Raw genomic sequence first — 25,403 nt, 5'->3', positions numbered from 1 at the left:
ACAGTACTCCAGATGTGGCCTCRCCAGGGCTGAGTAGAGGGGGAKGATCACCTCCCTCGACCTGCTGGCAACATTCTTCCTGATGCACCCCAGGATACCATTGGCCTTCTTGGCCACAAGGGCACATTGCTGCCTCATGCTTAACTTGGTGTCCACCAGCACTCCCAGGTCCTTCTCCGCAGAGCTGCTTTCCAGCAGGTCGACCCCCAACCTGTACCGGTGCATGGGGTTGTTCCTCCTCAGGTGCAGGACCCTGCACTTGCCTTTGTTGAACTTCATGAGGTTCCTCTCTGCCCACCTCTCCAGCCTCTCCAGTTCCCTCTGAATGGCAGCTCAGCCCTCTGGTGTATCGGCCACTCCTCCCAGTTTTGTATCATCAGCAAACTTGCTGAGGGTGCACTCTGTGCCTTCATCCAGGTCATTGATGAAGAAGTTGAACAAGACTGGACCCCGTACTGACCCCTGGGGGACACCACTAGCTACAGGCCTCCAACTAGACTCTGCACCACTGATCACAACCCTCTGAGCTCTGCCATTCAGCCAGTTCTCAATCCACCTCACTGTCCACTCATCTAAACCACACTTCCTGAGCTTCCCTATGAGGATGTTATGGGAGACAGTGTCAAAAGCCTTGCTGAAGTCGAGGTAGACAACATCCACTGCTCTCCCCTCATCTACCCAGCCAGGCATTCCATCATAGAAGGCTATCAGATTGGTTAGGCATGATTTCCTCTTGGTGAAGCCATGCTGACTACTCCTGAGCACCTTCTTTTCCTCCACATGCTTGGAGATGGCTTCCAGGATGAGCTGCTCCATCACCTTTCCAGGGATGCAGGTGAGGCTGACTGGCCTGTAGTTCCCTGGGTCTTCCTTCTTGCCCTTTTTGAAGACTGGGGTGACATTGGCTTTCTTCCAGTCTTCAGGCACCTCTCCTGTTCTCCATGACCGTTCAAAGATGATGGAGAGTGGCTTAGCAACAACATCCTCCAGCTCCCTCAGCACTTGTGGGTGCATCCCATTGGGGCCCATGGATTTGTGGGTGTCAAGTTTGCTTAAACGATCTCTAACCTGATCCCCCTCAACCAAGGGAAAGTCTTCCTTTCTCCAGACTTTCTCTCTTGCCTCCAGGGTCTGTGGTTCCTGAGGGCTGGCCTGAGCAGTAAAGACTGAAGCAAAGAAGGCATTCAGTAACTCTGCCTTCTCTGCATCCTTCATCACCAGGGCACCCACCCCATTCAGCAAAGGCCCCACATTTTCCCTAGTCTTCCTCTTGCTAGTGATGTATTTGAAGAAGCCCTTCTTGTTGTCCTTGACATCTCTTGCCAGATTTAATTCCAAACGGGCCTTAGCCTTCCTCGTCACATCCCTGCATACTCTGACAACGTTCCTATATTCCTCCCAAGTGGCCTGTCCCCCTTTCCACTTTCTGTATACTTCCTTCTTCTGGTTGAGTTTTGGCAGGAGCTCCTTGCTCATCCATGCAGGTCTCCTCCCTCCTTTGCTTGACTTCCTACTCATAGGGATGCACCGCTCTTGAGCCTGGAGGAAGTGATGTTTGAATATTAACCAGCTCTCTTGAGCTATTTGAGCGCCTAAACATGTCAACAGTCATTTCATGGCTTTTTCAAGAGTATTTAAGAAAGCTATTTTCCTGTGTAACTCTGATGTGTTGCTTAGACACTTGAAAACCCTTAAAATCTGGACTTAACCTGGTTACCTCACATGTTTGCAAGTGGGAACTGTCTACTGTTTAAACCTTGTACCTCATTTTGTACCTTCTTCAGTCCTCCTTGACTTCCAAGCTCTGAGGTCCAGCTTTGGGATACAACTACAGCTCACAAAGTCATGAGGATATCTGTTGGCCCGGAAGATATTTCTTGACACTTTAGAGATGTGGGTGTTGTCACATATTATTCGTGACAAGGAGATTTTGGCCAGTGAACGGCGCTGCTGAGGAGTGAAAATCCCTTTATTCTCCCACCAAAACCTGCGGAAGACAGAAAATGACACAATAGATTTTGTCCTCCAGGCTTCTCTGCATTCAAGACTCTTGATACTTTATTTCCTATTAAGTTTCCAACACAAATAACATTTCTTTTTCCAAGAATAAATTTAAATTTATATTATTCAAGTCAAGACCTACCATGGTGGAACAAGACCTATCATTCCTCTCTTTTAAAAAATGGATTCCTATACCTGCAATATCAATACCATTTCTAGATGTGCAATGGAAACCATGTTCACCTTTAAGTTCCCAATGCCAGATTGTGAGCCCATAGTAAGTCTTTCTAGGTCTGTATCTGGCACAAAAGTTTTGCAGAAACACAGGTCATGATCCCATCCTCAGAAAATATTGCTAAACCATACAAGGACTCTGCTTCAGAAAGGACTGGGAAACACTGCTTAAAATGGGGCACATAGCTCACTTCTGCAACTGATGCCCTGAGCAACTCCAAGGAGGACGAGGACCTCAGGTCCTCCTATGATGAAAGCACAACAGTGATTAAACGATTTTGGCTGGCAAGCAGTCCCTGACTCACCATCTCCTTGTGCAAGCCCAAACACTGCTACGTGTTGGGCCACAAGAGTCCAACTCATAGCTAGAGAGGAAAGGAGAAATAGTAAAAAAATCACCTCTAAGATTCTCAAGAGGCGCAGGAGACACTGCTATTGTGCCTCAGCATCTCTCCTAATGGTAATGGTGAGTGACCATTCTCTATAAATTTCCAGGGGCTGCTTGGAGTGCTAATAGTGCTGGTTACACCTTTCTCATTGACTGTGCTTTGGATCCTACCTTTTTCCAGACAACAGCTGGAGATGAAGCACACTAGAGCAGCGCAAAGTTGTGTGTTGCAAGCTCAGGAGATCGGAAAGTGGACCTATGTGTGCTTTTGGCAGATCCTAGCGCAGCAGCCCAGAGGGAGCAATCTCTCTTTCCCAGCAGAAAGGTGCCAGGGACACCATCAATGCCCCTCTGGAGGCAGCCTGGGCTGAGCTGAGACTTAGCCAAGAGAGAGCAATTAATCTCCTTTACTCCCTACAAACCTCAAAGTGTACTAGCCCTTTAGCAAGATCCTTTGGTCTGCAGGCCCTGGACCTTTGCCTATACATAGTCTTGAAGTCTAGTCCTTAAGCAATTTCCAGTCTGTATAATTTAACTATTGGTTAACAACAGAGAAACTACCAGGCTCACTCTCATTGAGAAAAATCACCTAGCATGCATTCACACCTCCTAGTTTGTGTCTCACTGAACCAAATCTCCATTTAGAGGAATCTACACAGTCTTTATGTTTTGTATAGGCAAATTTTCAAAACTACCCAAGGCACTAGCTACCACATCAACAGATGCTGAGCATCTAACAGGACTATCAATCAGTGCAAGCTACTTAGGCTGATAAAACCTACCAGCTTGCTTCTAGCTGGTGGAGTCAAACCATCTAGGGTCTGTTTTTTCCATCTTTAGAGCTGTACCTTTGGTACATCTGTTCCTCCTCTGTACTTCTGTTCTGTTTAAGTATTACTTATACGTTTCCATTTGCTCAAGTGAGCTAGTGTTTGAACACATAGTAATGTGGTCATCTTTGAAATAACTTTTCTGAACACAAAGAGCTCTAACATTCACACTGTACACTATCAGTGTGCAGAAAGGCAATCCAATTTGCATAGGTAATGACAGGCAGCTGAACAGTCTGAGAGAGAAAATGCTTGTCCGGGAAGAGGTCTCAGCCTAGGATCCCAAGCATGATAGACCTAGACTGGAAGTAAGAACACTGCCAGAAAGGGAAAAGAACACCTGGAGGAGTAATAAAAAACAACTAGAACCGATTTCAAACTGTGCATAAACAAATCTGCATATCCCCAGTCTCCCTTGTCCTCTGGGGATTGTGTAGCTAGCTCTTCTCTTACCTGTCTCCATCACGTAGGTTCCTGAACTGGGTGCCAATGATACAAGCCATGAGAGGACCAACTCTTCCTCCATTTACAAAGGGCTCTGCAAGTGACCCAATCCAAACATCAATATTCTTTGGTGTCCCATACAGCCGCATGAATTTCCTTGCCAGACTATGATTCTTCAACACTCGAGCAAGTGTCCTTAAATTATGAGGTTTTGAGAGCCCACAGAATTGTCTCCAGGAGCTATAACCTGCAAGAAAGTCAGATATCAGAGCAGAGAGCAGTCAGTAACTCATTCATCCTTCCTGGGAAGGACACTTTTCCTCTCTTTCCCAGATCCAGGGCACAAGTAGGTTCTCAGTATGTTTAAAATCTTTTTCCAAATTCTTCCGTATTTCTGTTAATACGTTACATTTCCACTCCTCCAGAGCCAATTTTTCTTGCCTGGCATTTCAGTGTTGTCTAGGGAAGGGCCATTTCTTTGCAAGTGGGAGTCACTCTGTCACTTCCCATTGTTGTTTTGCTTTTCCACTTAGTGCCAAAGCAGATGCCTGGACAAAAGCTCTAGAGTCACGGTGTATCTGAAACAACTTCCTGGCAATGTGACACAGGAACCGCAGAAGAACCACACCCTGCTGAAGCTGCAGCATAAAGCCAGAGGATAGACCCCAGGGCATTTCAAATAGCAGTGGAGACTTGTATTCAGGCATCTGAACCACACCTTGAGTGTGTTGTGACTGCTCCTAACTCTGTTCTCTGGGTGCCCATATGAAGGCTCTGGGCATTCCCAATTGCTGCCTGATCTTCACTGCAAACCAGGAACCCAAGGGGTCTGGGAGCCCAGTCAGACAACAATAGGATAGAGGTCCTCATAAAACTCATGATGTTACCTTCTTTGAAAGTGTATCTAGACAAGATGTTGCTACTACCACCTTCTGTACAATATGATAGTGGGCAAGTACTTCTCCAGATTTGGATTCATTTGTCTTCCTTTTTAGCTACAGGGACAAGCCATCCCACTTTACAAAACGAGCTCTGTATAACCTGAGTTACTACAGGTGAGAGAGGGGCACTGGACTTTGCCAGCTAGACTAATTTTTGTGTACAGCAAATAAATGAAAATTCACTGGAGCAGAACTAGGGCACAATTCTACATCTTGCTGGACAGGCTGCTTACCCATCAAAGGACATGCTAGGAATCAGTTCTCTCTCTGTATTTTATCAATGACTGCTTAGGTAGAGGAAAAGTCTATGGAGCCCTAATGCATACTCCTTCCTGCCAGCTCAATGAACTGTTAGGTGCAGAGAAGAGATGATGCTGCAGCATACATCTCTGCTGCAAGCGGGCTGTTTAAAAATTGGGTATAATTCAGAGAAAAAGATGCAGCATATGATGCCTGGATGACAACCTTAACAAGCAGTTCAATGAGACCAACTATTGCTTTATCAGAAAAAGAATTAGGAAGCTTTTTTGATCTTACTATATTATCATCTTTCTAGACAAGTCTAACATAAGGGAACACAGCAGCACTCAGCGGTAGGTTGAAACTCAAAGGCTAGAATCTGATTTACATTAGATATACATATTAATTCTACCACAGTAAATCAGCAGCTGAAGATAGAAACTCAAGATTTTCGTTCAGATCGCGTTTTATTCCCAGTTTGCAGCATGGAAAATCAAATCCCTCTGTTGCAGGAAAGGCAGAGTAATCCTGTGATTTGATCATGCATTTGAATGTATTGCAAACGTCTGTATGGGCTTAGAACCTGTGAACCTAGCGTTATTTTCATCACAGTTTTAAAGTGAGCCTTACTGCCACTCCCAGCATGTTACTGACACAGCATCTTTCATCAGTTTTCATCAGCCTGATAGCACTGTTATGCACCGGCACACCCAGAATCCAATTGTAAAGGCCTATCATTAATCTGTTTCTCAAGACTATCTTGCAATGTCATTACATTGTTTTTGCATCTTGCAGAGCCCTGTGAGCAGTTCTGACATGTTCTTTTTTGGGAAACAGTCTTTACAGAGAAAATAGGATGAGATTCATACATCATGATCTGCTCTTCCAAATTTGTGTGGCTGGACTAGACTTGGAGACATACAAATGCTTGGAGAGAGGCCGCAGTGCACTTCTGGCCCCAATTCCATTAATGATTCCTGGTTTTGCTATTTAAATAACAATGCATATAAGTTAGTTACTGAACACTTCTGTCTGTGCGATGCAAAAGTTTCTTCTGGTTGTGTGCCTCCATGTGTCTCCTACAGTTCCAACCAGGTTCTAACTTCATTGCATAACTTCCTGTTTACTTATCTATAGCAGTACAGAAAACACGGAAAAAATTGGAAAAGACTTCTGAGGAATTTCAGCCAAGGCAACTTATGTCGAAGTGTGGGCATGTGAATGGAAGTTGGAGATCTTTATCTGTGTTCAATTATAAAAGTGCCTGATTTTCATCTGTTTTTCTTTGGATGCCCTGCTCCCGCATCCAGCTTACCTGGGAGGCCGTGATCTCTGCAACGCTGCATGTTAAGTGCAGGTAAATCCAATCCAATCCTTTCGACCTGCTCAAACATCCGATCCCTTAGCTCATCCACAACCATTTGTTGCTGTGTCATCAGCTTGGCCTGATTAGCCATCAGGCTCCGGAGAAGGGGGTCAATACCACCTGCAACAATTATGCAGTGATTTGTGAGCAGTGTAGGGTGGAAAGCGTATGTGAAAGAGGCTCAGGAAAGTTGAACGCTGCTTATATTTACTTATAACCTTCTAGTACAGGAACTGTTGCACTTTAACTGAGGCATCTTAGCTCCTGTGATTTCACTGTATGTCATATCTCTAGTTCCCCTCCTGAAAAATGAGATGTGTGCTACATAAAATGTTGACTATAGTAAAGAAAGTGCATTAAAGGAAGGAAGGAATTGGATAACCTAGGAAAAGGGACAAATACTACATGTCAGAATCAATTTTCCTGCACTTAAAGCATTAAAAAGAAAATGCTTTGAATAATGTTCTCAGAAACTACACCAAGTAAGTTATCAAGCTGCATACTTCATAATAAGATGGGTCACATTTTGACTGCAGAGAACAGTTACATTGTGGAAAGCTCTGGCTGGCAGTAAAGCTCATTTATTGAAAATGACTTTTAAGTTTGGCTGAAGCAAGAGCTCATCCAGGGAGGGCAGAAAGGGCTGAATGCACCCAGCAGTGCAAGAAAGACTTTACCTCCTTTCACAATCCTCCAAACAGCAAAGAAGGCTTTGCTGAGTTGGATTTTGGGGCCTGCAGGCTTGTAATATTTATTTAAGTGATCCACGGATGGGGGAACTGAAGCATGTGCAAAACGAAAAGCCAGAGTGAAGACATTAGATACTCGAGGATCCACAGAGTCATTGTAGCCTCGGTAGCAAGGTATCATTCTCCGGAAACGAGTTCCCAGCAGAAGAGGCAGGTAGTCCCTGTAGGTTATAATCTAGGGGGAAACACAGAAAGGATGAATCATTAATTGCTTAAACATCAGTTTCCTTGGAAGCACAATATTGGGAGAGTTCTCACTTATGTCTCAAACCAGAGGATTTATCATACTGAACTGCTTCAAGATGATTTCTGTAGGAGATTTTGCCAGCACAAGATGGGGGAGAGATGGGAGAGAGTACCCAGGGCCAACTTCTCTTTCACCTCATCAGACCTTAACCCAATCACTTTCACAGTCCAGTGAGGATCCCTTGTGGCATTGCTGAGTGACATTTTAATTTCTTCAGCTCTGGCATTGGTTCAGAGCTGCTTCTTCACCTGGCCATTGTATCATGTCACCAGTGGCGCAGCTCCAGGCACAGACATAAGCACTGCAAGCCACTGCCTGGACTCCTGGTTCTGCCAGCCATGTGTGGTGGAATCTCAGCATTCTCTGTCACTGATAAGGGCATGAAAATGTAAAGTGGACATAACTGTTGCAGCAACATCAGGCAATAGGAAGCACAGACACTGCTACTGCCTGTCCCACATTCATCCTCTGTGTGTGCCCTAGGATCCTCTGATAGCAGAGGTTTCCAACCCTGGTCTCATGATCTCTTGGGATATTGAGGGGGCTGCAGAAGATAACTCATAAAAATAAATCCATTGGCAGTAGGATGAAAATGTCTTAATTGTCTGAAAATTATAAGAAAATGGAAGCATTGGTCTAGACATGATGAGGGACCACATACTTCTAGTGCAATTGTTTAACTCTCTCCACATTGCCTTACCCAACATTTTTAAGGCTTTTTTCTATATCCATGGATATATTCATTCAATAATACCATAATACTTAATTTTGACAGTTTTGAAAACTTAAACCTTCCGACATTCCTGAAAGAGGGTGTTTTTTGTTTTTTTTTTTTTGGTCCAGCCAACTCAGAAGACAGGTTTCTAATTAGGTATGACTAAGGACTGTCTTTGGAAACACAAAATCACACACAATCACAGAATGGAAGGGACCTCTGGAGACGATCTAATCCAACCCCTCTGCTCAAGCAGGGTCACCTAAAGCACCTTTCCCAGGAACCTGTCCAAATGGCTTTTGAGTATCTTCTAGGATGGAGACTCTACAACCTCTCTGGGCAACCTGTTCCAGTGCTCAGTCACCCTCACAGTAAAGAAGTTTTTCCCCATATCTTCTTCTCTCATAGAAGTTGGACTCTTCTGACACATCACACCTGAGCAACCTGATCTGGCTTTGAAGATAGGCCTGCTCCAAACAGGAGGCTGGATTAGAGATCTCCAGAGGTCCCTTCCTAGCACAGAAAACTTTCTATGACCCTAGGACCTCAATCAGAGGGAAATCTGTGATGCAGACATAGACACAGTCCTGAAGAGGCTCTTTGACCAAAAGCAGTAAGGACAGAGGACTATCACAGCCTATTGTACCTGTCAGCACATGGGGCTACTTTAGAGGAGGAGACTCACAACCAGAGGAATTTTAAACCAATCATCAACAGTACTTTTATCACATACAACACTGCTTAGAAAAGTTTTTTCTCTGATTTTTTTTCTCTCTGTATTCCTCAAACAAAAACCTGCAATTTAAAACACATCAGCAATTTGGAGATTCAATGTTAGAGAGACACCAAAGATTCAGGGGGACCCCTCTGTGCTTCTTATTTCAGGTGTCTCTGGATGATTTTGCTTTTGACCGAAGGGGCAGGTAAAAGACATTTGATCATTTGCCCCTCAAAATACTGCAGTCTTCAGAAACCCTCCACAAACAAAGTCCATCATGTGAATTTTGTGAGACTGCAAGACAAGGAGGAAGAGCTGGGACAGACAGTAATACATATGACGTTGTGGCTGATACCTGGATCATGGCACCTAGGATCTTCCGTGCCTCCTGGTAGATCTTCTCTCCATTCCAACGGGGATTTAATCTCTTCAGCCCTCTAGCCAAGCGGTTGTGCTCCCGCACAAAAAGTGTGTGCATGGACACCAGCTCCAGCATCTCGTTTGCTCGAGAATCACCTAGAAGTATCACAAGTGAGAATATTTGTACTGACAGTTAGCTGTGTGTGCTTGGCTGCTTTACACTGGGAGCAGGCAAATGTCACACTTGGGAACAATACACAGAGAAAATTTAGATGTATTGATGTCTTCATCATGAAGCAGATGGGTAAGAAACACACAGTAGTAGAAGGAAAACTGCATCTGGGCCCAGAGGTTTGGAGAGCTCTAGCAGAAAGCCTTATCCCCATTGAAGCAGCAAAAGCAGAGACTCCACCACCATTATGTTCAGCCTTAGAAAGAGACATGACCTAGAAATGGGGGAGTGTGTTAAAAAGGAGCTACTAGAGGTGATTTAAGGCATTAAATACCAGTAGGCTTCCTCCAGGCCCCCATATTAGAGACACAGTCTCACAGCTGAAGAGAGCAATGAGAGTGGGCAAAGGGAAATTGGAATGACTAAAGGAGTGAGAAGGCATCCCTAAACCGACTGAAACTATGGCCAAAGCAAGCAGACAGGATCAAGTGCTCTGGTAAGTAAATGATGAGTCACACACAGTGTGTCCAACCTTGGAGGAATAAATTACAAAAGGTAGCACAAAGAAATATTAATCCCCTCTTCAAACATCTAGAGCAGGAAACCTGAGAGCAAGCAGGTGATGAGAGTAGGAAGAGGCACCTGGAGAAGATAATGCCATACTCAAAGCAAGGATTTGCTCCTGCCTTCAGCACAGCAAAACTTGGGAGGTTCCCATGCCAGAGTCTTTTCATGAACCATCGAAGACTCTGTCTCAAAGCTCCTGTAAGAGACTATGGAATAACAGACAAAACAAGCGCCAGAAAGTTGCCATGAGTGGAGAGCATCCACCCAGGGCTTCCAAAGGAACTTGAGTATGAAATCACTGAACCCTGCTAGGCAGCTGCACACTTAAAATTTCATCAGTACTCAAGGACTGGAAAAGTCACAAATATGGCACTGAATTTTGAAAATGGTTTGCAGGGGGATGCAAAGTGCTGCAGAGTAAGCCTAAAATCTTCACTAGAAATTCACTGATGGCTATGTAACCAGCAACATGACATAGAAACTGCTTAGGCAGCTCCTGAGCTGCAAAGTACTGGAGGCAGGGAGACTGTCCCAGGAATCATCCAACATGCCTGCTTGTTTTTCTGTTCCTCACCAGGCATCCACCTTTGGCCATGATTCCTGCAGGATCCTCATTGAGGAAAGACCTGCACAGAACTGGAGAAGCAACTGAAGACATGGAGCAATGGATGGGAAAACAGATATATCTGAGAGATAGAAGGAAATATAAAACATCAAGAGCTTAAAATGAGGGAACTGGAGGATGGCACCAAACAGAGCTATTCTGCTGGTCCCACTGCCAGTCCCTGATGGTATCCAAGGACCCAGAGGATTCCATCCAGAGAAGCTTGGGCCAGACTTGGGGCACCAAGGGAATAGAAATCAGCTCCACAGCTGAGGAGATCTGTTATACCTTCAAGCTTTCTCCTCCAGTGCCATGAGCAGCCCAGTGCGACCAGAGCCAGGAGGAGGCTAGCAAGAAGGTCCTGCTGACAAAAAAAAAGACCAAGGAGTGAGACGCTAATTCACAAGATGCAATCAGAAACATTCCTCTTTCTGGCCCCAAAGGCTTGTGGCAGCATAATGGTCCTCACTGGCAGGTGCCAAGGAGAAGGGAGCAATGCTGAGAGCTTTGGGAATCAGGTGATTTTGGCCCCCACGCACTGAGGAGATGAGAAGACAGCAAACAGCAGCAGGTGGGAAAGTGGTGGTGGCTGTGCAGTATTTTGACTGGAGTGGGGGGCATGGTTTTGAGAAGCTCTGTGCAGGACAGAAGGAGTTAACTTGGAAAGAAGAGGTGGTCAAGAGGATGCCAGAAGTCTGACAGAGGATAAAGATGTCCTGGGAGACTGCGCTGACAAATAGAGCAGGAGGCCATCTCAATGTGTTAAAGGCCTGTGCTTGTGTTTCGGCTGGAGTGCAGAAGCGGTGCAGCCCCAGCACTCTCGGTGATGGGGGCACATCTTAAAAGGTCACCTTAGTCTGCAGCTTGTTTCATTCTTGGTCCAGCTAGGACCTGAGATCCTCTCACAGTACAGTAGAAACAGAAAAGTACAGCAGCACAGGCAAATGCTTCATAGCAGTGACCCAGCTCAGCACGAACACACCTGCACCTGTTTTGAAGGGAGAGAGAGAGCCGCCAAATGACAAGCACAGACAAGCCAGCACCTTCAGGCTAGTCTGCTATTGCTGCATTCGCTCAGCTCCATCCACGAGCCTTATCTGATACTGGTTCCCAGTGCCCCTTTGGCAGCACCATGTGCTTACTAGGTCCTACTCAAGGGCTTCTGAGCACACCTGGAACAGTTTCACTCCAGGCACATGGTCACAAAAAAGACTCAGATGAGAAGAACTCTCTTGTACCTAGAGTTTGCCTAGAACAGCCTGTTTAAGTCTTTCATGATGTTTTGCTATGCCTCATTTTCTACTTAAATTAGAAAAACAAGCAATCAAAGAAATAAAATAAAGCTAGTGGAGTTGTGCACTCTAGATTTCAGTGTTAGGGAGCTTCCGGATGCCATCACTCAACTTACCTGCAATAAAGCATGGGATTTTATCTCTCTTGCTGACCATAAGACAGGGGTCCTTCCGCATATTGTCAAAGGGCATAAAAGACATCCCTCTGTCAGTGAAATTCTTATTAACAGCCATCAAGCCCAGCTGGTTGGTCCGGTCCCTCAATCTGTTGGCCAAAGGTGCTTCACTGCCATATACCATACTAGCATCAAGAAAGGATGTGAGTGCGTTGATCTGATCTCGAATTGCTTTGCCTCCATCACAAGCAGGAGCTGAGCGGAAAAACGGAATACAGTCTTTTGTGTTTTTAATTCGTGGGTCATTGGGTGGGATCTGCAAAAAGGTAAAAGAATAATTCATCACCACTTCAGAGATGCATAAACTCTGCACTGATATTACAGTGATAAGAAAAGCCAGGCAGGAACCATTTCAGAGATATTTCCCATGGTAGATAGTGTGGAGATCAGTCATAAATCCCAGATATGAAGGGTAACATTCACAGCAGAGATGCTGTTTTGGAAACCCAAGTCCCAAATACCCATGAAAGCCTGGAGATGCCTACATTTCCCTAAAGAAAGTCCTATGGCTACTTTTTCCTCTAGATATGTACATATCTGATTGAATCTTGCAAGCCCAAGTGCTCCTTTCCCACACTGGAGTTTAGTGTCCATATCTACACTGCGGACAGCTGTCTGCAAATTGTGACCCTGGCTGTATTCTTAAGTACACTTTGGGCACTCAGGTGATGCCCCATCCCTTCACAGTTTTCTTTGGAAGGAAATACAGTTTCTTGAGGGGGCAAGAGCTACAGTACATGTTCAAAAGTTCTTGGCAGGAGAGCAGGGCTGCAGGGTGGACCATGCCTCTGACTGCAGTGTAGACAGGGCCCAAAGTTCGCAGTGTAGTGTTTCCCCTGCTGTCTACCTGCTGGATTGTTTTCTGAGCATGTCTAAGCCCACCCAGATATGGGCAGAAGGGGATCTGGTGCCTATCTTCCCCCAATACATTGGCTCACAAATGGATGATCAAGATTCAGAGCAGATTTGGAGCACAGCTCTCCCGCCATTGGAGAGTACACTAAGTGCTGAATACTTCACATTCCCTGGATTAGGGCTCAGTCTTTCCTGTCTGAGTAGGTCAACTCTGTGTACATTATTAAGCATTTATCAAAGCGGAGACTGTAATGTGACTGTAATGCTTTCCAGATGAATGCCTTAGCCATTCATGAGAGTGACTCTACTTCCTCACCCCATGCGACATTTAACCATTAAATGAGCATGTATTTTCTGTTAATGGGGCATTGACGCCCATCAGCCCCTGCCTCGGACACACTCACTATAACCGTCACACCATCCATGTTGCCATTGCACTATACCTCCAGAGAAAAACCATAACATTGAAGGAGATGGGGCTCATGGTTGGAAGTGGGGGAAATACAGGCTGTGACTGTGCCTGATATGCCAGGGCAGCCCCTTGGGCCCAGCACTGCCACCTCAGAGGCAGCAGTCTGACCCCCCTGGCCTGCTCTGGGAGGCTTTCCTTCTGTGGGCAGGGATACAGCAGGGAGCTGGGTGCACAGGCTGGAGCCCTGGGGAGCACGCTCTCCTGTGGCATGCAAGGAGGACCTCAGCCAGCACTCTCCGCTGCCAGGTCATGTCCATGCCCCATTGCAGACAAAACAGCCCCAGCTGGAGAACTGCTAAATTGGAGACACTGCCGTCTAAGAGACTTGACTTGGAGAAAAGATTTCTCGTAAAGGGGCAGCTGAATCCAGTGGACAGAGACATGGCCTATGCAAAACTTATCAGACTAGGTGCTCACAGTAAATTCTTCTCCCTTTTAAATTTCACCCATCTTAGGCACAGGGAGAGTCACTCTCAGCTAGCGAATGGGTGCCCTCCCCCACTTCCCTGAAAGAAGCCAGCTGACTGTACCTTGATGGGAAAGCAGGGGGGTTGTTTGGCACAACTGGTCTCACAGTCCACCTTGCCACTGAAGGAAACTCTAGCAGGAGTGTGGGGACTGAAAGACAGATCGTGGTCAATAAATTGGCCCCACTGCATGAACATGAGTGATCTCTGCTGGTCCAGCTTGAGCTGCTCAGGGGGGAAACGAACAATCTCGTTTGACACTTTTCGAACCTGCAAGGGATTAAGGCAGAACATGTGTATTAGGAAATGACCATAAGAATGAGTGCATCAGTTCTTGGGGGTCATCAGCAAAAATTCATGCAATGTGAGTTCCTCTTAAACAGAAAAAGCCAAGCCTTTGTCCAAGTTGGAAGGCACTGCTGGGTGCTCCTTTTGTCGAGCATTTTACTGTTCCTGTTGCCGACTAGGTCTCTTAGCCTCTAGCATGAGCCAAGCGCATCCCTTCATGGATGTATGGAAGCAGTTAAGCAAGAGCCACTACTGAATAGACCAGAAAATGGGGGCAAAAGATTTTAAAATACTGTTTTGAAATAGCAGTGTAAAAAAAAAAAAAAAAAAAAAAAAAAAGGTCGGTGGGAATTTCTGAAGGTTTTCTCAGTAAATTCCCTCTACTAACTTCCTCTAGTTAGAATTCTTCACAGTGCAAATTCCTCTTGTTAAGCTACACTCTTTTCATAGGCAGGATGTTCTCTGAAGTCCCTTCTCTTCTTGTTCATCCCCCATCCACTATAATTCTTCCACCAGCTCTTTCTTCAGTTACCACTACAGAAGAAGTGGTCAAAACTCTGCTCGAGCCATGCTATTGTACTGTATAACAGAGTTTAAAACTGCAATGAAAGCATGAGCAGAAGGCACCTAACATTGAAAATCTCAGTGCTCCTTGTTGTAGCTCTCCTCGCACCGAGCTCAAGTGATCAGAAGCCACCTCAGTGTCTCTTCTGCCCTCCAAGCACTACAGAAGCTGTACGCCTACACCCACAGACCATGCACACCTGTGGACCCCCACACAGAGTTTCTAGCTAGATATTCTTTGATTTGTGACAAGTGAAGTCACTTGTTCTGTTTATCCTCTAGGATGTTGCTTTTCAGGGGATGATTTACCAACTTCCACAAACCAGATCAAAAAAGATGAGTTAAGACAAGATAAGTTGGCTTAAATGCACTTGATTTAAAAGAATGCATCATCTGTCTTTGTCCTGTGGTTCTGAAGTAATTAATTTTCCTTTGCTTCATCTGCAAGCATGGGAAGTTAGAATGTATTTCTATTAAATCACAGTGAAGATTCACATATGATCAAATGACACCTAAAGATAGAGTTTTCAGCTTCCTGCCTGCTGATCCCCACCATGCTAGTTGGTGGACTTACATTTGAGACCTGTGATATCTCCAAGCACTGAGAATCCCTAAACGCTGTTACTGTATTTTCGGACGAATGTTAGAAATATTACCAATGGGAAAGGGAATCCAGAGAAACGCTTTCTTTCTGTCCACCCATGGGGGAGTGACACACCATCCTCATATTCTGCTGGCAACCATCTGACAAGGGCTCTGTTTGAAGCTCCTAGTGATGGGTTTCTCCTGTGCAAGTGAATGAAAGAGCAGCAAACTATTAGTAGCATTAGGATCGTGGTAGTGCCAAGAGCTCATGAGTTGTGACCCAGCAAGTTCCTCCATGTGATACTGTTATGCTGTGCAGACAGACACCACATAGGGTCTTCCCACAGGGTGATGGAGTTCATCTTTACCTGGTGCTTGAAGTGAGTACAGGAGTGCCTTTGAGGCCTAATCCAGCCCAGCAAATACGTTCACATTTCCGAATGACTCATACTCCCTCAAATGAAGCAGCGAAACCAGAGGGACAGCTAAGCCCAAGAGGAACAAAATCGCAATCTGAGTCCTGCTGTAACTAACTAGTAAGTGCCTGATCCCTAAATAAGGATGGAGAAAGCTGGAAACCTTGGAAAGGGATGACACAGCTACGTACAATAGCAGGGGAGATGCGGGAGCCCTGTGGTGCAACCAGTTTGGTGTTGCCAACTTCCAACAATAAGCCTCAGGCTTAATAATAATAATAATAATATACACCAGGCCTCAGTAGATGCTAGGCCTTGCCTGGGCTTGCCTAGTCTTGAACATATCTGAGCTTGACTTCACCTATAGCTAAAAATTATTTGAGAACCTTTTGCTTTGCTTGCAACTTTCTCTAGGATCAGATGACTATTGCCTTGGCTGTAGCAGCAAAATCAGCCAACGGTCAGTGTCTGTTACTTGCCCTGTGATCTTGAGCTTGTTGTAATTATATTATTACCTTACTCATTTTAGTTTTTTAAGTTTTGCCTAGCTATGTGCAAATGGATGGTTCTCCTTTTAAAAGAAATAATACGTGGAGAAGGGCTAACCTAAGTAAACAGGGTAACTAGCCCTTGTAGACCAATAGTATAGGTCTACTAAAGACTGCAAAAGTATATCAGATTATATCAAAGAGTATAACATAAGTGGCATTGAAACATATAAAAATAATCTCAAGGGAAATCAGCACCAAGGAGGAAGAAACCCTCACCGTTGTACTTCTCCCTGACAAGAACTGTGGATTCTGGCAACTCACTGAATCATCCTACCTGAGGAAGAAGGGCCCTCATAACATCAGAGAAAAGGAGGAGAGACTTGTGCCTATTGATTTTACTGAATTACCAATGATCTTAACGGAAATTGGGTGATTTGCATTGTGAGTGTTATTGTGTTGAAACTGGACTAAGAATAAGTAGTTGTTATATATTGATTAGACTTTTAAAGCCCTAGTTAGACTACTAATAAATTTTGATCTCGGGGTACATGTATACAGTGTGTTCTCTAATTGCCCATAATGCCTGTGGATGTAGCACTGCCTATGGCCAAGCAATGGAGGGACACAGCACACCAGGGCTTCACGGTTTGGCTCAGGTCTGACAGATCCGTCCCTGTCCCAGAAACCAGACTCCCCCCTCCTAAATGAAGCCACCACTTTCTGAAAAGTGAAGGAGGCAGGTAGCTCTCTCCTCCCTTCTTTTACAGAAACCTGAAAGCTAAAGCATCCTCTAGGCAGACAAACCTGACTGAACTCCTTCCTCTGCCTGAGGTGCTTTATGGCCACATGTCCCAGGAGATGCTCTACCTTGGTGACTGCGGAGGGATGGGCTCCTATACTGTCCCTTTGAAACCGCTCCACTGTTTAGCACAGTTTCCCCTTCATTATGCAAAGAAAGCTCTGGATACAAAGAGAAATAACATTTTATATCCTGCCTTACAGTCCTGCCCCCCATTTGTCTAACCAAGGGACATGGACAAGGTGCTCCCTCCCAGCCTGTGGGCCCAGATTTCTTCCTGGGCACAGGCGGCACAGTGTGGGGCATGGAGCCAGACCAGATCATGCCGCAGTACAGAGCTGGGATGAAGCCAGGTCACATACCAACCTGGGAAGCTAGGAAGCACTTTGATGCCTTGCAAGGGGCAGAGCCAGACAAAACCAGGAGAAAGCAGAAAAATGCAGCCTGGTGACAGAGGCTCTGGGCTGGAGGGTCAGTCACCAATATAGATTTGTTTGCATTTTGGCCAAAGAGCTAGTTCATGTACAACACCACAAGCCCTTGAAGTGAGACTGGAATTAAAATCTCCACATGCCTAGGAAACAATATAGTGGGTTGTAAAACCCTAAGGAAGGCATCCTATATGGATCATCCTGACGGATATAGGTCTTGATCTACTGAGAGAGGAACCAATTATCCATCCTCTGTTGGCACAGCCCCTCACCTGTTGTTGCACTCGCCAGTGATCGTTCGGTAACGGGAAGCAGATTCGCAGTTTATTTTCTTATTTTGCTGGTCACATCCAGTTGCCTTGAAAATCATCCCCAGCTGAGCTGGTGTGAGCATGTCTGTGAGATAACAATAAGAAGTGAACATACTGGTTCTGCTGGGTAGGGGTGCCTCCCAGGCTCAGGAAAAAGATTCCCTTCTTGTAACCTTGATTTGGTTTCCTATCATAGTATCATCCTGTACAGGAAGAATGCAAGAGACTGTCTTTTAAGGTCATCCTGCTCAGACACGTCTGTGCTGAGGATGTTCTCCAGAGCAGCAGAGCTCTCTTTTTGGTTTGGAATGGCATCAAAAACCACAATGCTGTGTTCAAATCTTAAATATAAGTACGTGTTAAGAATGGGCAGAAGGGGAATTATTTTCTGGCATTAACAATCCTTTTCTCTTCCTCTCCCCTCCCCTTTATCTTCACCATAAATTGCTAAAAGCTACAGTTATCCCAGTGATCTGTTAAAAGTTTCTTTCGCTATGGAAACAGCCACCAGTCTGCACCACTGCTGCTGAGTACACATTCAGAGAGAGGACTGCTGTCCGGAGAAGAACCGATCAGACTGCTGGACGCCACAAGGGGACACTGGCTTTGCATTTCCACTGTGAAGATTCCCCTAGAAATGGGAGGTAAGTGGCTGACATTAACCAATGAAGCCTTCTTGGCCATTGCTGCTAGCTCACTACAGTCTTTCGGAGGTTTCTTAGCCACTACTGCCACCAACAGTTTCATCGATGTTTTTTAGGAAGCAGCTGCTGCCTCCTGTGCAGATGCCCACTGATGAGAGGTCACAGACGTGTGGCCAGGTAAGCTTGTCCCTCTGAACAGTACTGAGGGGCAGAGCTCTGACTTCAGAGAGGCAGGAGCTGGGCACGCTCAACCTGTGCCTCTTGGATGGATGGCCACCCTTGCACGGCCCTCTTGCCTGCGAGTGCCAGATGGACATTAGCACACAGCAGCTGCTCGCAGAGCACGTATGATATCCAGAGGGAGGAAGGAGCCTGAGGAGGGCAAACGAGTTGTCAGTCCCTCACAGTAACTGTGAAGCAGCCATCTCTGACTCATGCTCTAGAGGAGGCACAGCAAGACCTGTTTCCCCTCTGGTAACAGTGCTATCAGAGGAGTGGAGCTCCCCAGGGAAAACCCAACCCCAGCCCTGCCTCCCTTTTTCCCTCACACCCTGTGTGGAGTGATGCCAGGGCTTCGGGTCTTGGCCTGCCAATGCTTTGCCTTAATGCCAGGGATCCCCATGAGTTCATTAATGTATGGCAAGAGCCCTCCCTGTTCCTCCCTGGACTGTTTCTCTAACTGCCCCTAACTTGCCTTCCGCTCTTAGCAAACAGGTTTTGCTGGTAGGTCGGGACCTCCACATCATGGAGGAGGTTGTTCCTCAGCACAGCAACAAGAGGCTTCACTCTGCAGTCAGATGGGAGGGATTTGAGAAGTGACCCAGAATAACCCCCCTTTTACTCCTTCCTCCCAGGTCCCACGAAGACCTGTTGACCAAGCCCCACATCTTCATGAAAGAGCACTGCTCTGCCTTCCTCCTAGCAAAGTGACATCCCTACCTGTGACATTGAAATCCCCCTTCAGAGTCCATCGCAGCTTCTCCTTGAGGAGGGTCAGGGTGGTTTCCATGTAATCTGCAGCCCGAACTGCAGCCCGAGTCCCTGCCACTGGCTGTTTGAAATATCCCAGGAGCTCTATTGGGGTCAAGGCATTGTTCTGCAAGTTCTTCTTTATGCTACAAGGTGGAGGGGAGGGGGGAAGGGGAGGAGGAAAAAAAAAAACGCATCTTCTGCAGAACTGCACTGGGGCAAACCCAAGAGTCCTGCAGGTTACCCATCTGATTCTCAGGCACCTCAGCTCACCACCTGGCATGTTAGTCTGAACTGCCAAAAAAGGCAGGGTCAGTCTAACACCCTGCACTTGGAGAGGTCAGGGCTGTTCCTGCCACTCTTGGCAGAGGAGCAGGGTGGGTAACATGAAGGAAATCTCTTAAATGACAGAGCTCCACCTTCCAGAAGACAAACATCAGAGCTCTTAGGTCTTTACATCCTTGAGGCAATCAAACATCAGTCAACTATTCCCTAACACCAGTGGATGCCTGTCTCCATCCAAAGGTCCACAAGGTCCCAAACATCTCCAAGTCATCCTGTCTTAATGCTGCTGGAGTAGTTGGAGCCCTGAGCCCAGAAAAGCTTTTAAACAAGGGCTTCCATAAGCCAGCAAGTGACTTCAGAAGACAGCTACTGATGGAGGCTGTGCATGAGCTGGGAGGAAGCTGTACACCCTCAAACTATTGGCGTCAAAAGCAGGGCTCTCCTGTCAGACCCCCAAAATACCCTCACTATGACCTACAGCAGTTCACTCCCTCCGTAGCTGGTGAACAACTGGAATGCAGTAGGGGCTCCCCTCCTCCTCAGGATATCCATAAGGGATGAAACAGAGCCAAGTGATACTGAGCTGGGAGGGACAGCAGGTATGCAGAAGACAAGAGTCCCAGCTCAAAATAACCCCACAGACTGAAGACATGATGTAAAAATAGGAGGAAGCCAATAGGCACCAGGCGGCACTATAAGCTGCATGACTGTGACTAGCAAAGCCCTGTGTGGTTACTCACCAGAGGATCTGTAGATGAGAGTGGGCTGCAAAGGATGGGTAGGAAAATCAGAAGTCGTATATGAAAGGGAGACTGGACACCCACCAGCAGTGAAAGATTATGGCACCTCCAAAACGTGACAGAGTAGCCCAGGCCATCGACAGGTCTCATAAGCATGAGAAGGCATTATGAAAGTTGTCTGTCCCAAGTGTGTGGCCCACAGGGCTGCATCTACCCGGAGGAGTGGCACTAAGTGCATTTTGGGATCTTTTTCTAGTTGCAGCCTGAAGTATAATAACACCCTTGGACTTTCCAGCTGGGCAAAATGCCGGGTTGCAGCCCATCATGTTCATGGAGAACCTTGCACCTTCACATGCTATACTGGAGTTAGGAGGAAGAGCCAACTGTTCTGTAGCTAAAGGACTGCAAGGCACAGTAGCACCCACTCACAGTGAGAGCATGCAGCATATTCAAGCAGCTAAGCCCAGACCCCACTCTCACCTGTCACGTGTGCGCTTGTAGGCTGAATTCACTAGCTGCTTCGCTTCATTGACACTGCTCAGGAGTGATGCATCTGACAGTTCCTCTAAGAGATCTCATCAAAGGAAAGAAAAGGGCAGAGATGAGAATGCTGTCTTCCACCCTGCTCACTTCAGAGGTCAGAGCTTCCCTGTGCTGAGGCTGCTTACTCTGACAGCCCTCTGTGCCTCCAGCATCCAGGGATACAGGCACTGCAGTGCTGGAAGTAACTGTCACCACTCTCTCCACTTCCTATCAGGCCCTGCTCAATCTCATGAAACCAGAAGGAGATATACATATACATATGTATATATATATTTCTCAGGGGAGTCAGTGAGAGTCACTCTTGGGCATGGAAATGGTATCTCCATCAGCAGAGGCTTCACATAGCCTCCATGAAAGATGCAGGCATGATCTGTCCTGCCTACTCCTGCCTTACAGGGAAGTATTTGATATTTCTTTAAGATATTTTGCAGCCCCAATGAATGTGATTCTTCTTATTTCTATGACTCCAGCAATAACTAACTGTGGAGGACCTGTGCAAAAATCAAGATATTGCTGGCTGCCATGATGAACAACAGGGCAGTGAGCTCTCTTGTCTTCTGGTTTTTCTCATCATTGTCTTTGTCCCCACCCTTTTTCTTCTAGCCTGGTTGTATCCACATTTGATGATATGTATATGCTGAATTTGGCTGCTTCCTCTTGGCACCAACTAGCCAAAGCAGTAGCTCATATATCTCCCTTACACCACAAAGCAGAAGGATTTCCCCACTGCTTTCCCCAGTCTGTCTGTCTATAAATGTTCTGCAACCCCCAGCCCTTCTGCCACTCTCACTGCTTTTCCTCCTACATTGGGGAGCTCCTGAAAATGAATGAGAAGCACAAGGACTGTGTCCCTGTAATCTGATATCTGTGGGTAACAGAACTGGAGAGGACAACCATTGTTGTGCTGCTCTAAGTGAGAGTGTTTTCCTCTAGCTTCTAGGGAAGGAGAAAACTTCAGAAAACAACACAAATGGGAAAAAATATCCAGATTCTTCCCAGAGTCTTTAAAATATCTTCCTGGATCAACTTAGAGTTCACGTCTTTGACAATTATGGTAGGAATACTAATTGTCTGAACCAATATTTGAGACAAATGAAAGGTCAGGCATGTGGTTTCTGTAAGGATTTTAAATGATAAATTAACAATCAGAGTTCTCTGTAGATTTTAGAGGAGTAATGCAAGGCTGGAAGAGTGCCAGGCAACTGCCCCATGCCTAAACATCAGAGCTCTTGGTAGCTCTGCTTCATCAATTACTATGGCAGCAGAAATGAGTTCACTTCAAAAAGAGACACTAATTCATTCCATGCTTTGAGAGTGAGAATCAGCTCCCACAGCAAGCGAGGAGTTCAAATTCCAGCCTCCATAAAAACATAACATGAATGTGATAATGGAGGTACCTGCTATCAGCATTGTAGCCCAGGCAGAGTTGAGCCATGCTCACCCAGGAGGGACTCGTGCTCTGTTTTGCATGGCATGCATGGTGGGAGGACAGCTGTGCTGTGGGGACAAGAGCTATTCTGAGAACTAACCTCTCCCTTAATGTGATTTTAAGAAACCAGATGATAGGAAATTAACTGATAAAAACCTGAAATAGTCAGGATTGCTAATGCAGTAGATACAAACTGTACATGAGGCTACATTCCTGATATCTCTTTGGGTCTTAGCTGTTTACAAGAGAGTAATTCAGGTTCTGTTAAACTAAACTTTATTCTTTTTCCTACTCGGAACATAAAAGCCTCTGATCTGTTAAACCTGAGAAAGGTTCAATACCATATGAAGATGATACAGATGCTTGGAACAGGCTGAGGGTCACCAACAACCCCAGAAAGAGGATTTCTGCCTTCATCCCTGAAAAAAAATGCAAGAAGTGAAGAAGACCAAGAAGTCATGGATTTCACCATGCATTGAAAATGTCAGTCTCCACACTGCTGATGGCATGTCTTAAGGGAGCCCATAGCTCTAACCAAGGTGTCTTCTTCCCAGCGCAATGCTCCCTGAGAGCAAGTGTGCTGCCAGGGAAATCCTTGCAATGATATGGTGACTATGGTGGATAATGGTGAATTGGCCTGTGCCCAGTGAGATGTGTGGGAGTCTGGAGTCTCCCCACTAATCCAGCAGCATCACATCGTGAGCCAGCCTGCACCCAGCCAGTGTTTCAAACCTGCAGTATGGATGCATGGGTCAGAGGATCGGGCAAGAGCTTTTAAATTACACATTCTCCACAGGATACAAGCTATGGGGCCCCAGGAGCTCACCTTGTGTCTTTGCCGAACCACAGAGAGGATTCCCTGCCCAAGGCAGCTGGATAATTCAACAACTGTATTTTTAGAATTCACTCGAATCTTCTGGAGCAGGTGGAGGAGGCTGGCAAAAAGAAAGGGAGCTGCCTCCTATTTCAGGGGATTTCTTCACTATCCAAGGGCCCTCAGATACTGTTGGGAATGCACTGTTTTGGGGCAACATCTTCTGTGGGGGCAACACAAAAAAGGTGAACTCACCTGTCTGAGAGTCGAGATGCAGCAAATGTTGTAGCACCTGAATAAGGGGCAAGGCAGAGCCATTCACAGGTGTTCACCCTTGCTCTTGTGCCACCGTGCCACGTCCTGCTGCCTGGCTCCAATATAAGCAGTAGCTGCAAGGAAGGAAGGGGAGGCAGGCACTGGTGCCAAGCAGAGACACAGCAAGGGTTTGTGAAATGCAGTGAGTGCAGAGGTTCCCAGGTTTCTAGAAGCAACCATCACTGCAACCTCCTTGCCATCCTGGACAGTCTTCTCCCAGCCCATGCACCTGGAAACCCTGCCCAGTCCCAGCTCTCCTCCCCATGCTGATGGGCCTCACCTTGGAGACCATCGATCTCCATGGCATCTTAGGAGAAGTCCATCACCCAGATACTCAGTGAATGCTTTTATTAAGAGTAATGTCCCTGCAGGCAGCCCTCCTGGGCAGCTGAGGGAAGGACATGCTGTCGCCTCAGCAGGCAGTTGGTTTGTCAGTGAGCCCAGGCAGCTACCTGTCCATGCAGTGAGAGCCCATGCATGGGTTTAGGAGAGCTGCTACCAGTGATTTGGCTGGATGGGAAGAGGGGTCAGCCAGAGAAGCCTGAGAGGTTCTCCACATGCAGATAATTGAGCTGTTTTTGCCTAAAGCTGACCTTACTCAGGCCCTACTCATCCACCTCCAATGTGGAACAAGGCCACTCCAAAGCAAATCTCTATCAGGAACAGTGCCCAGGCTGTGGACTGTGCCAGCAGAGCATCATTTAGCACCCACCATGGAGCAGTAGGCAAAGATAACACAAGATTCTCCCTGTGGAGGAGTCCTCAGCAACAACAGCAATGCAGTCCAGCCAGATCCTCACTATGCTCCAGCTGGCCCTTACTGCTATAGCAAAGAACAGCTCTGTTAGCCCTAGAGCAAGGTGGAGGAGGCCGTCACACAAACAATGGGAAGCACAGACCTCACCCAGACACACACAGCCCCGGCTCCCTCCACTCACAGTACAGAAGCAAGTGCTCCATGAAAGCAAAAGCAAGCATGAAACAGGCCATACTCTCACCTGCAATCTTCTGCTGTCCTCATCACAGCCCCCTTGTGCCTGCACCTTTATGTGCAGCAGGCTGACCCACACTTGCTGTGGGAACTCCCCCTTCTGCAAGTGGGTGAGGCCAAAGAAGCAAGGCAGTGCCCACTTCCCGAGCAAAGGAGGTCCAGGATCAGCTGCACTCTTGATGTTCAGGTTATTCTTTCTGTACTTGAGAGGCAGGACTTTTCAACACTACCTGACTTAAACACTTGCCATGTTACAACTGTGCTAATCATTCAGGGAAAAGGGATACTGGTGAAACAAGAAAATGATGTGCTTGAATAAGCTGGTGTCCAGAGAAGCAAGGGAATTCCTCAGCTCACCTCTAACTGGGACTCCTGCTTATTGCAATTGTGTTTTTCCTTCTGTAATATAAACTTCTTGAGTTAGCAGCACAAGTAGGCTGAGAGCACTCAGTTCTCTACTGGTATTCACCAGGGATAGGTTAAACAAATACTTGTTAGCTGAACCCTTCCCTGCATGCTGAATTCTAGGAACTGTGTTGGTAGTACAGCATCTCTGGCAGCCACTCTGAAAGTGTCTGTGTTCCCAAAGCTCACTTACAGGTGGAGCCATACCCCTTTAAAGCAATGTATTAGTACTTTACTGTTTTAAAGAAACTGCATATTCCCACAGGGACAAAATCTGCAATGAGTCACAGGTGAGGCTGCCTCTGGAGTATGTGTCCTGTTTGCAGCCCCCCAGTCCAAGAAAGATATTGACAAGCTAGAGTGAACCCAGTTAGAGCACATGACATTTAAGAAGAGGCTGAGAAAGCTGGATTTATTCAGACTGGGGAAGAAAGGGTTTGGGGGAATCTAATTATTGGCTTCAGCTATCTCATGGAAGGGTAATAGAACAGACAGAGATAGAGCCTTTTCAGAGGTGCACAGTGAAAGGATGAAAGGCAATGAGC

At 46.3% G+C, this 25,403-nt stretch overlaps 1 protein-coding gene across 1 annotated transcript; it reads right to left on the bottom strand.

Moving 5' to 3' along the window:
* Positions 1-1,764: 1,764 nt before the first annotated feature.
* Positions 1,765-22,750, bottom strand: MPO (myeloperoxidase). The gene is made up of 12 exons (XM_026063690.1): positions 22,675-22,750; positions 20,842-20,935; positions 19,307-19,482; positions 17,685-17,808; positions 15,347-15,476; positions 13,902-14,108; positions 11,985-12,300; positions 9,229-9,389; positions 7,122-7,368; positions 6,394-6,564; positions 3,907-4,144; positions 1,765-1,987 (listed from the first exon to the last, which is right to left on the bottom strand). Exons 1-12 carry the CDS (start codon positions 22,748-22,750, stop codon positions 1,765-1,767), a joined length of 2,163 nt encoding a protein of 720 aa, XP_025919475.1.
* Positions 22,751-25,403: the final 2,653 nt, after the last annotated feature.

Source organism: Apteryx rowi, unplaced genomic scaffold (genome assembly GCF_003343035.1).
Source record: "Apteryx rowi isolate R43461 unplaced genomic scaffold, aptRow1 scaffold_20, whole genome shotgun sequence".
In the NCBI taxonomy this organism is placed as follows: domain Eukaryota; kingdom Metazoa; phylum Chordata; class Aves; order Apterygiformes; family Apterygidae; genus Apteryx; species Apteryx rowi.
Note: the sequence above shows the minus strand (reverse complement) of the source record. Positions and strands in the feature narration are given on the sequence as shown.

Excerpts from the sequence above, each read along its gene's own strand:
- MPO (XM_026063690.1), bottom strand. The coding sequence starts at position 22,750 with ATGAAGGCAGAAATCCTCTTTCTGGGGTTGTTGGTGACCCTCAGCCTG. Across the intron at positions 14,109-15,346 it reads CTGGATTCCCTTTCCCATTG|GTTCGAAAAGTGTCAAACGA; the intron begins GTAATATTTCTA and ends AATCCCTTGCAG. Across the intron at positions 4,145-6,393 it reads CAGAGATCACGGCCTCCCAG|GTTATAGCTCCTGGAGACAA; the intron begins GTAAGCTGGATG and ends ACTTTCTTGCAG.